Source organism: Colletotrichum lupini, chromosome 10 (assembly GCF_023278565.1).
Source record: "Colletotrichum lupini chromosome 10, complete sequence".
Taxonomy (NCBI): domain Eukaryota; kingdom Fungi; phylum Ascomycota; class Sordariomycetes; order Glomerellales; family Glomerellaceae; genus Colletotrichum; species Colletotrichum lupini.
This window is the reverse complement of record NC_064673.1, coordinates 2,520,221-2,531,772: the sequence shown is the minus strand read 5'-3', so window position 1 is coordinate 2,531,772 and position 11,552 is coordinate 2,520,221. Positions and strand designations below refer to the sequence as shown.

The window sequence follows — 11,552 nt, the reverse complement described above, 5'->3', positions numbered from 1 at the left end:
TGTTGATCATCGGACCCTGGCCCTACAATGATCGGTTTCGAGACGACCCAAATTGTGGCTAGTAGCGACAATACATAGCAACCTTGGCAATGAATCACAAATACACTACAATCCGTACTGTCAACACTGTCTGGAATGCAGGCCAGGCTGGAAAATACGGGAGGACCGTGCTGTGCATGATGATTCTTATGGTCCTTCCGCCACACCGGTCCGAGACCGAAGTTGTCACGAGCTATCATGGCACGTAGCAATGGGTATAAGAGGTGTTCAAAGCTGGCTTGTATTACTACAGTCTCAATACATAACGGGAAACGTCAATATAGGTAGGAAATGTAAGTTAGATCTCGTGCTAGCGCATGTGATAGTCGCTTCGAGAAAGGCCGGGTGCATCCCTGTTCCATGAGAGGAAGTCGTCCAGTCTGGTAAATATCCAAACTCTATCCGCCTGACAATTGAGTTTCTTCGATAACAAGGTACTTAGAGACTGATTCTAGTGAAAATTGGAGTGGAGATTCCACTGCTTCAACAAATTCGGATGAAATGGCAGAAGTCCGGATGCATCCAATCCGAGCCTTTGCTGGGGATAGAACCACGTTGGGGTCGACCAGGCAAGGAACACAAGAACCCATAGGTATCCGACAAAGACCCGAACTCTAGACGCCGAACGACACAATGGCACTTGTTTTGAGATAGCCTGGATAGCATCTTCAGCGATGATTCCAATCGGCTGCAACAAGAAGAAGGTAAAAGCACCGGCGTTCTCTGCTGTCATTCCCATTGCCATGTCAGAAGTATGATGAATCAGACCAGAAATGAAGAAAGAGATAAAGATACGAAGGTATCTAGAAACCAGTCTTTGCCGGAATGGGAAAATGTGGTGTTCAATGACATCGGCATGGCCTGTGAGCCCACTACGCAGACATTGATGCCATGTGGTTCTGAGTGGAAGACTGTCAGCAAATAGACTGGAACGAGATTGTAGCGTTCGACTTACCCCCAGAAGCCCCTAATGGTTGAGGCAGATGAGAAATCCCCATAGAGTGGAGGACAGTCCTCGACCTTGCATAGAAAAACGACAACGAATCCGAGGCAAGCAATTTCGAACATGAGTAGGTTTATGAGAGCCGTGCAGGCCCAGAACGACAGGGTCCCAATGATGCGAAAGGTGATGTCCGCTTGCGACAGCCTGACGAGACCCTGAAACGCCAGCGCTTGTTTGTCGCGACCGACAAAATTCGGGTCCGGAGGCGGGGCCTGCGTCATGAGGCTAAGCACCTGGTAGGCAACCAGGATCTTGAGAGATCGTTTCAAGATGAATGCGACCCGGCTCTCTGGGGGGTGTGGAGACCGTTGTTGTAATCCAGGAACATTTCTGACCTGCCACCTCGTGCCGATTCGTCTGAGCTTCCAAAGCAGCATTAGAGATTCGTACGTTCGGGCCGCGGGAGAGGCGGAAGATGGGGCGAACCCAGCTATGCTCTTGGTGCGGGCATCCGGTTCCCAGCTGCCATCCCACCTTCTGACTAGGACAAGCTCAGAAGCACTCATGAACTGAATCCATAAAAGTGGAACGATCGCGGAACGCCAGTGAGGATTGGCGATCCACTCACTAGACGCGAGCTGGAGCGCGTAAGTCAAGCTCGCGAGAGCCAAGACTCCGGCCAGCCGGATGAAGGACTTTGACGCAGGAACGGAGAAAGTGATGAGCAGAAATGTAATCAAGAACGTAACAAATAACGACCCATTGACTGCCGCACCACTCGGGTAAGATTTGACGAGCATTGTTGCGAAAAGAAGAGTGCATATATCTTGGCGTATGACAAGGATCGGAAGCGCTGGCGTGGAAATGGTACTGGCAGGCAATGAGAGATGCTTCTTGTAACATCGGGCATACTTTTCAAAAGAGACTCATGGAGGCAATAAATAGAAGTTTGCAGCACTGTGTGCTCATAAGACCGCTTCTTTGGAGCTGACACGGCACTCCGGTGGCGGACTTGTACCTGTTCTCGGTAGCTAGGATGAGGAACCGACCCCTGGCAAGGATACGGGCATTATAATCCTTGACCACATACAGACGGCTACACTAGTCATTTCGACTTATGCATAGATGTTGAGAGCAATATATGGGTAGCTAGAAGCCTACGAGTTCCACATTATCGAACCGAGTCCGAAGGGAAGATGTAAATAGAATCATGAATGTACCGCGGAAGGTCTGCGATCTCAGTGTTATAGCTCCTTACTCTTCAATCTTACACCATACTCGTTGCTTTACCAGGCTGAAGACGTATCCATCATGATGATAGACGTTACTGAGCTGAGCCGGTTGTTAGTTGCTCTAGCTTTTCTCCCTACAGCAGCATTTCTTCTCTTACGCTTGGTTGAATACCTGGCCCTTAGACCGGGACCAAAAGAGCCTCCTCTGGTTAATGCTTCAGTCCCGTTCATAGGTCATATACTTGGGCTTCTGAGATATGGAGTGTCATATTACATCTATCTGAGGTAAGTGAGTACAGATGGGGCACTAAAACCCTTGATCTTGTTAAAGTATGTTTTTCTCGACAGATTGTTGACTTTACAAGCAGATCATCGACCAAACTTCCAATCCTGACTGTGTATTTGGCCTCTCAGAAGACGTACATCGTCAACTCACCAGAACTTATTGCCTTGATATCTCGTCGCTCTAAAGAGGTTGATGGCAATGTTCCCTTCGTCACTATCGTCTATGGGAAACTATTTGCTTTTTCTCAGACCGACATCTCGGAGTTGCTGAGAAACCCGTTGCAAAAAGGTTCGCTAAGACAGGAAGCCCACGTGATGGAGCACTCACTTCTCTCTCCGGGTTCTCTCTCTCTGAAGGAGGTTTACGACGAGATTTTCAACGGCCTAGCAAACCATGTCAACAGCATCAGCGAAGGTCCAAGAACCATTGCTCTCCAGAGTTGGCTCCAAGAGATCTTCGCAATGTCGACTGCAAAGGCCCTTCACGGACCAGACGGCCCTTTTGCTAACAACAAAGAGTTGCTGCAGGCATTTTGGTATAGTCCCATAGCTTTTTCTTACCAGAACGTTTATTGACTTTTTCACAGGGACTTTGAGAATGGCCTCAAGGCTTTGACGATGGGTGTTTTTCCCACCATCACGGCTACGAAACCAGCAGCGGCACGTCAAAAAATCGTCGACGCTTTTTCGGAATACTTTGGCGACTCATTTCCCGAAGATACTGCCTCTGAACTGATTCGGCGTACACGCAGGCTTGCACTGGACCACAGTAGAGGGACCGAGTTCATTGCTCGCTATGGCCTTGGCCTCATGACCGGATTCCTGATCAACACAGTCCCTGCTGTCTTTTGGATCATCCTGCGTATTGCCAGAGATAAAGAACTGCTGAAAAAGGTTCGCCTGGAGCTTTCTCTGATCATTCAGCCATGCGCACATGATGAGGACTTCTCCACACTCGATGTCGCCGCTATTCGTAAACGCTGCCCGCTTCTCATGTCCATTTGCCATGAGACTCTGCGATGCATCAGTTCTTCGACTGGCACCTTTCTGGTTCACCAGGATGTTGAAATAGGCGACGAATATGTCCTGAAGATAGGGGCCATAGTCCAAATGGCGGCAACGGCGATTCACTCGGATCCAGATGTTTGGGGTGCTGATGCCGGCGCATTCGAGCCGGAAAGGTTCTTGAGGCCGAGCAAGGTACACCCAGCAGCAAACCGGACATTTGGAGGCGGCAGCACTTTGTGCCCCGGAAGGCACCTTGCAGTGGACGAGATGATTACATTCACGGCGATGTTTCTCTCTACGTTTGACGTCACCTTCCCTGATGGCGCAGATGGTCTACCCAAAGAGGACGATACGAATATGCTGTCGGTGAAAAAGCCTAATTCGGATGTATTGGTGGAAATCCGAACACGGCCGGAGACCAAGCATCGGAAATGGTGCTTTTCCACTGAGACATTGAAAGCGTAGTCTAAAACATCGGATTTTGATGTTTTTTCTTTCCTTCCGCAAAACATATAGAAAACTTAGAAGAATGAGCATTTCCGCTGCCAACCCTGGTCATAATCTCCATGCTTTAGTGATCCGCCTCCAGGCGTCAAGTTGACTCCATGTCAGGTGAGCGCTAGCGGTAAGCAATCCATTTGTTAAAACCTGTCGTACGAGCTTTTGGGTCCTGGTCCCTGTCTGAAAGTTGAGATCTTAATACAAATCGCAGTATGACGAGAGTGACTTGAAATGATACCATGGGCTGAAACTCCGTGGAAGCCGTGGGTAGCGGGTCAGAAGGGGGACTGACCATGTGGTAGCTGCTCACCTAGACTGACTCTTCGTAGCTAAGCTGATTAAGTCGCTCTCGCTCTCGGATGTTTCCGTCCTCGGCGAACAGGACCATTCTGAAATCCGTGGTCTTGCAGCTATACGTTCTCACTCGACTTCCTCGTTATTGCAAGACTACCTAGGGTAAACAGTCTTCCGAATCTTTCTCGGGCGCCTGCGTCTTCTCTACCCAGTTACAACGCACAAGCCTCTTTCCTATTTTCAAGATGTCCTTTCTATCACGTTGTGCGCACGTCTGCAACTAACCTTTCTCTTTTTTCTTTCCTCTTCGCTTCACGCAAGCATCATTTCCTCATTGTGTCTATCATAATGATCATGTTAGTCAATGACAGCAGTTCGGCCACTGCGCTGCTGTTCTTTTCAACTGATGCGCTTTACAACCAAGCGCTGGGCTATTTCCGAGCCAGCCATATATACTCTTTCTCGAGTATTATAGTGGCTGGCTTCATCTTATTGCTGACGTTTTACGGAGTCTTCAGAAGAAAAGACACTATTCCGATGGTAAACGCTCCCAGATTCTGGGAGCCTCGGTTGTTGGTCCAGCCATCATTTCTCTTCAATGCGAGAAACCTCGTGTCCAAAGGCTTGAAACTGAATCGAGCGTTCCGCATCCTGACCGATATAGGCGTCATCACAGTGGTTCCCTCAGAGTTTGCGAATGAAATTCGGACAGACTCGCGGCTAAGTTATCCACAAGTAATTACTGAGGTATGTATGATAGCATATTTCACACTCATAGGTCTTAAACTAATACGAGACTCGGATTTGTAGAATTTCCATGCTCGGTTCCCCGGCTTCGAAGGTTTCCGGGAAGGCACAACCGATGCGGCACTCAGTCGCGATATTGCCAGAAAGCATCTCACACACTCTTTAGGTATGAACATGCTCATTTGCTGAAGAGAGCATTGTATTTTGACTAACGTTGGCCATGGCAGACAAAGTTACAGGAGCTCTAGCAGAGGAATGCGCGGCTGCATTGAAAGATCACTTCCCAGATGGAAAAGGTATGCCTGAATGAAGAAACTATACTGCCAATAGCCGTGGTCTAACATCTGTAGTAGACTGGACAGAGATCAATCTCCGTGACCATGTCCTGAAGCTTGTAGCACGTCTTTCCTCTCGCGTCTTCCTAGGAGAAGAGATCACGAGGAATGACGATTGGATAAAAGTCACCACTGAATACACAACCGATGCTTATATTGCGGCCAAAATCCTTCGTTTATGGCCGGCCAAGCTTCGCCCGTTGGTTCACTGGATACTGCCATGTTGTATCAAGCTCCGCCGACATGTTTTCAAGGCGAGGAGTATTATCATAGCTGCCATTGAGCGGCGTCGCCTGGTAAAAGAAGCGGCTATCAAGTCTGGCAAGCCTATTCCAATTTTCAACGACGTGATTGAGTGGCTTGAACAAGATACCAAAGACACTACAAGCGATTACGATCCTGTTGTTGCGCAACTCATTTTGTCACAAGCCGCAATTCACACCACAACAGACTTGCTCACCCAAGCCATTCTTGAGATTGCAGCCACTCCGGAAATCGTCGAACCTTTACGAGATGAGATCAATGACGCCGCTAATAGATTGGGATGGAGCAAGGCGGCGTTTCACGAGATGAAGCTCCTTGATAGCGTGCTGAAGGAGAGCCAACGCCGGAAGCCCCTTGCCATGAGTGAGTTAAAATAGTCACGATTTCTTAGACGACGCACTTAAAGCTAACGCAAACTTGATAGCGTTCATGCATAGGCTTGTCTTGGAAGACACAACTCCATCTAATGGCGACACAATACCCAAGGGCAGCGTCATTGGTGTTTCTGCGGACAAGCTATGGGATCCGAAAGTGCATGAAAACCCTGAGAGATTCGATGGTTATCGTTTTGTCCGCATGCGAGAGAGCGGTGATAGTAAGGTCGCAAATCAGGCGCATCTTGTGAGCACAAGCCCGAATCATCTTGCGTTTGGCTACGGGAAGCACGCGTGTGCTGGCCGCTTTTTCGCCGCACACGAATCCAAGATGGCGCTCTTAAACATTTTGCTGAGATACGACTAGAAGCTAGCACCGGTCTCAGCCAACGAAAAGCCTCTTGAGTTTGGTTTAGTGCTTGTTGCTAATTGTCGGATTAGAAGTCCAATTCGACCGCGGCGTACGGCCGACTGCGCAGGGGCCAATTAGGGGCCCTATTTACGATTATCGTAACTAGCCTAACTTACGGTTAGAACCTCCTTTTTACACCTATATAGATATTTATATAGTTTAATTAATCTCTTCGTTAACTACGGTTCGAACTAACTACTTTATAATAGGGATATTAATATTAATTAGTAGTTAAATTTTATTATCGTAAATTAGTAAGGTATCTTACTACGTAGAAGAGACGACCTCTTAATACCGTACGGGATAGGAAATTCGTATTAATTAACCTTACGGAAATAAATAAAAAAAGAGGTAATTCTCGAATACTATACGGAATTAAGTAATCGTAGCCCTTTATTACTTACGAGAGGTCGACGTTTATTATATTAAACTACGTTAATTAACAGAACCGCTTAAGTAACTAGCCTTTTACCGTCGCCCCGAGTAGCTTTTTTACTAAACGACTTTTTTATAGCCGGCCCGCGGTTAGAAATTAACTAGTTAAATTAAAAAAAAAATTACTTACGTAACGACTACTTACTTAATTAATTAGCATAATAAACGAGCTTAATAATATAATATAAAAGAGCACCGCGCGATTAAAAAAGGGGATCTCTAAACGTAAATATTCTTATTTAGTAATAAAAATAACCTTATAAGAGTTATTAAGCTAAGAGATCTATAGTATATAAAAAAGTCTATTATTACGAGGATTTTATAAATACGACCTTAAGCCCGCAATTTAAATAACCTCTTTATAACTCCCTTAACTACCCCCCGGGTATTACTTAGGAATATAGTATAGGGAACGGTCTAACGAGGGAGGAGGGGATTTAGAGGTCTTAATAGTATCGAGTTAAGAGTATTATAGATCTCGGAGATTAACTTAAGAAAAAAGTAGCTACCTTAAAGTAGTCTTACGACCTCCCGCTAGAGTTATTATTAGCCTAAAAAAAGGCTAAAAAGACGAGGATTTAAAAAAAAAAAAAAGAATCCTTTAAAGGGCCGCTAAAAGGCTTCTTTTTATACTAGCTCCCGGCGCGAGATTACTAATTTTGAAAAATTAACTAAGTAATAAAAAGGATTACTAATAAGTAATAATTACTTAACTATAATTAAGCTACGAAAAAAACTACTTAAAAAATATAAAATAGGGTACTAAGAGGCTATAAAAAATAAAATCTCTAAAATATCTAACCCTACTGCGTACGAGTAATAAGTAAGCATTTTTTAATAAGTCTTTAAAATCTACGATTTTATAAGAAAAAGGGCTTAACTTTATTAACTATACTTAACGGCTTATATAGTTCTTAATAACCTATATAGCTCCTCTACGAGCTACCCGGCGTCTACTTTTAACTATTTTTATAGAATACTGCCCTAGAAGAGGTAGGTTAAGGAAGGAAGCTATTTAGAGATTATAAAAAGTACGAGGCTTAAGAGGCTAGAAATATACGGGATAGCGGAAATCGGTAACTAATAAAGATCCCGAGACTAATTACTATATCTTCTTATAATAATATAAACGTCTACTACTACTATTATAAAAAAAAGGAACTACTAAAACCTACCTTTTTATACTAAATAAAAAGGAGGATCTTAGTAAGTATAATAGCTAGCGATTTAGAAAGGTAGTAATAATCGTTAAAAATAATAAAAACGAGAGTAATAGTAAAATAGTAAAAAAAAGCGGGAACCTCCTAAACCCTAATAAATTCGTTAAGTAGTAAAAGCACGGATTTATTACGACTAGCGCGCGGATTAAATATATTCTTATTAAATTAAATACGCTAATAACTATTAATACGAGTATAAGCTAGAGCACGACCCTTAGCGAGTTGAGGTAAAAAAGAAGAGGACGAAACCCGATCTTAAATAAAATCCTAATCCTTTATAAATAAGTAAATATTAACCCGGATTATTAAGGGACGTAGATATATAGAATCGCGGATTAGCCTAATAATAAGTAAATTAACGTAATATTAATCTATTTAACTAAGGTTTATAAAAAAAAGGGGCTATAGGGGTAACCCCTATTTTATAAGATCGTAAACGACCTTAGCTACTAACTAAATAAATAGTTTATGAGCGTAAGCCTAGGAATTATAAAAGTAGTTAATAGATTCCTCTACGGGCGAGGGGTATTACTAGCGTAATTATAATCGTAAGAGCTATATAAAATACTAATAACGATAATTATAAAAAAGGAATTCGTACTATAGAACTAAGTATAGGTTAATAGAGCGTATATTCGCTTTAATAAATTTAGAAAAAAGGTAAACGACCTAGATTTCCTCTTTATAATTACTAATAAAAATCTATTATCGTAAAAGGATATACCGGGGTAAAATATAGTACTAAAAGTACGATAATTAATAATTCCGCTTATTTTAATTTATAACTCGTTACCGCTACTAATATAAAATTCGGCGCCGATCGGCTAATAAAAAAGGAGATAAATAACCCGAAGTTACTAATAGTACGTAGCGACGTAGGGATCGTATATAAATACTAAAAATCTAATAATAAATATAAAGCAATTTATAAACCTTAAAAAGATCTTCCTAAAAGAGAAATTATACTCTGGGGGGAAGTATAAGGTCTTATAAAAAACCCTAACGATATTTTACGATTATTATAAAAAAGTCGGAATTAGGGAATATTAGTACTATTTAGTAATTAATATCGTACTCGTAAGTAAAGCCTCTAATTATTATTATAAAGCGGTACGTAATTTTAATTAAAACGACTTTCTTAGTATAATTAACATAATCCGAAGCCGCTTCGAGACCTATAATAAGAACCTAGAGCTCCTATCTAAGCTATAAGCGATTTCTTTTATATCTATAGCTAGGATAATAGAGGGCAAATCGTAAATAAAGATCCTTAAAGAGCTTATCGATCGAATTGATAAGCTAACGAAAACCTAGCTAAATAAGGGAATAAATAAGTAGAAAGTCGGATATTTCTATACCGCAATCTAGCGTATATTAGAAATAAAAATAACCCTATACTAAGTACCCGAAGACTACGAGACGCTTTATTTAAGGCTAAGATCTAGCTTTAATATTAAAGTAAGAATACTATACTAAACCTATTTCTAAATATACGACGGCCCTTATTAATAATATTAAGTCGATCGAACGTATAATAAAAAGAAAAAAGAGGCTAAATACGGTAATCGCTAGTAAAGAGGCCCAGATTCGTTAAATAAGCAGAGATTTAACTTACGGGCAGGGTAATAGAAGAAGTAATATTATATTTATAAAAAGGATAGATATTAGTTAAGTAATTACTCTAAGGAAGAGCGTACTAAATCGTATAAATAATATAAAAAGTCGAGGATAGTAAATAGTAAAACTAGCCCTCGTTAGTTTAACTAATTCCTTATTATATATAAGGGCAGATCCGGGGGTATAAAACCTAGTAACGGTAGCTAAAGTAGCGGCTTAAAGTATATACCCCCTATAAAAGATTCGGAAAATAAGGAAGATCTTACCCCCTATATTAATAAATTAGATTATAATAAAATTAATAATATTAACTACTCTTTTTTTACCCCGTTAGCCTCCGGAGGATATACGAGGCTAAACGAATAAAGGGTAGTAAAAGCTCTTAATAAGTAGGCTTTTATTTATAAATAGTAAGGGAAGGTCCCTTAGATAATAAATATAGAGGCGGCCGAAAGGGCGAATTTAATAGGGCCGAAGCCTATTCTCTTAATAATTAAAGAGAAGACGCTATCTCTTTTAATATTTAAAAAAAAAGAATATAGTACTAAGTAAATCTAGGGGTAGCTAGAGGGGTCCTTTTTATATTACCTAGATCTTTCGAATACTAAGCTCGTATAAGTATTTTATATGAGTAAAAGGTACGGCTTAGACGATTTTTATAAAATTATCCTAAATACTAAGGTATCGTAATAGTTAACTAAAGGAAAAGGGCAATTCTAAGTATTATAAAAGATCGCGCTAGTAATACTTAATATATTAATAGCGGGTATTACGAAAATTAGTTTCGGCCTAGGTAAGGAAATCGTCGCCCTAGGTATAGTAAAAGTAAAGACGCACTTCGGAATAATAACTTTCTATATTTTACCCGTTAATACCCTATTTTTCCTATATCTAAAAGATATAGATCGACTAGGTATTATATTTAATAATACGAAGAATAGAATTTCTAATAATAAGCACTTCGAGATAGTCGAACAATAAGAGGGGTATGCGTTTATAAAGCTTATTAATAATACGAAGTCGATTAATTACCTAACGGAAAGTAAGCTTAGAAAACTATGTTAGAGATTCGGGTACTCGTTAGTTACGAGGCTATATAACCTCTTAAAGTAATTAAGTAATAATAATATCGAAATAGGGGCGCTAGAGTAGTTAATAAAAGTATATTACTAATACTAAATAAATACGCAGAGCCTACGCAGATTTAAGTTTAAATTACGTAATAAGCTTAACTTTAACTAAAAAATCGTCGTCGATATTTTCTACTTAAATAGTTAGCTAGTATTATATATAATTAACGTAGCTATATCCTTCTAAATAGGGTAATTCCTCCGGGATTTATAAGTAAAAATAGTGTAGGTAGCCTTGCGAAAAAGCTAGATTAATATATACTAGGGACCGTTAGACGGTATTAGAACCGACGCTAGTACTAGCTTTAAGTTAGTAAAGTTTAGGGATAATACGACGGCTTATAGTATATAGCTAAAAGTTATACCCATTAAAGCGTACTATAGTATTAAAAAAGTAGAGAGGGCATACTAATAGTTAAAAAGGGCGTTTAGAATTATTAAAGAGGAAAATCCGGATTCTATTAATAACGAATGCCTTTAAATAGTACTTAAATACTATAACGATACTATAGGGCCTAACGGACTTATACTAACGCTATTAGTATTTAGAGCATATTTAAGAACGACCTTAGTTTTACTACTATTACTAAGTATAAGCTAACGAGCCTAAGTAATTAAAAAAGTAATGTGGGTATTACGCGAAGTAAATATAAAAAGGTAAGTTAACGAGGTAATTACTATGCGTAATAGGCCTAATATAGGGGATAATTTAGATA

The 11,552-nt window shown here is 40.8% G+C and overlaps 4 protein-coding genes across 4 annotated transcripts; 3 read left to right on the top strand and 1 right to left on the bottom strand.

Annotated features, from left to right (window-relative positions):
- Window positions 1-490: 490 nt before the first annotated feature.
- Window positions 491-1,782, bottom strand: CLUP02_17917 (cytochrome P450 monooxygenase; the record flags this gene model as incomplete). The annotated part of the gene is made up of 2 exons (XM_049296821.1): window positions 491-938; window positions 995-1,782. 2 exons carry the CDS (start codon window positions 1,780-1,782, stop codon window positions 491-493), a joined length of 1,236 nt encoding a protein of 411 aa, XP_049138045.1.
- A 511-nt stretch (window positions 1,783-2,293) lies between these two features.
- Window positions 2,294-3,972, top strand: CLUP02_17916 (uncharacterized protein; the record flags this gene model as incomplete). Its single annotated transcript, XM_049296820.1, has 3 exons — window positions 2,294-2,499; window positions 2,583-3,035; window positions 3,087-3,972. 3 exons carry the CDS (start codon window positions 2,294-2,296, stop codon window positions 3,970-3,972), a joined length of 1,545 nt encoding a protein of 514 aa, XP_049138044.1.
- An 867-nt stretch (window positions 3,973-4,839) lies between these two features.
- CLUP02_17915 (cytochrome P450) lies at window positions 4,840-6,389 on the top strand (the record flags this gene model as incomplete). Its single annotated transcript, XM_049296819.1, has 5 exons — window positions 4,840-5,049; window positions 5,113-5,215; window positions 5,277-5,345; window positions 5,403-6,011; window positions 6,073-6,389. 5 exons carry the CDS (start codon window positions 4,840-4,842, stop codon window positions 6,387-6,389), a joined length of 1,308 nt encoding a protein of 435 aa, XP_049138043.1.
- Window positions 6,390-10,456: 4,067 nt separating this feature from the next.
- On the top strand, window positions 10,457-10,687 carry CLUP02_17914 (uncharacterized protein; the record flags this gene model as incomplete). Its single annotated transcript, XM_049296818.1, has 1 exon — window positions 10,457-10,687. A coding segment is annotated over one exon (231 nt), but the record flags the coding sequence as incomplete, so codon positions are not given.
- Window positions 10,688-11,552: the final 865 nt, after the last annotated feature.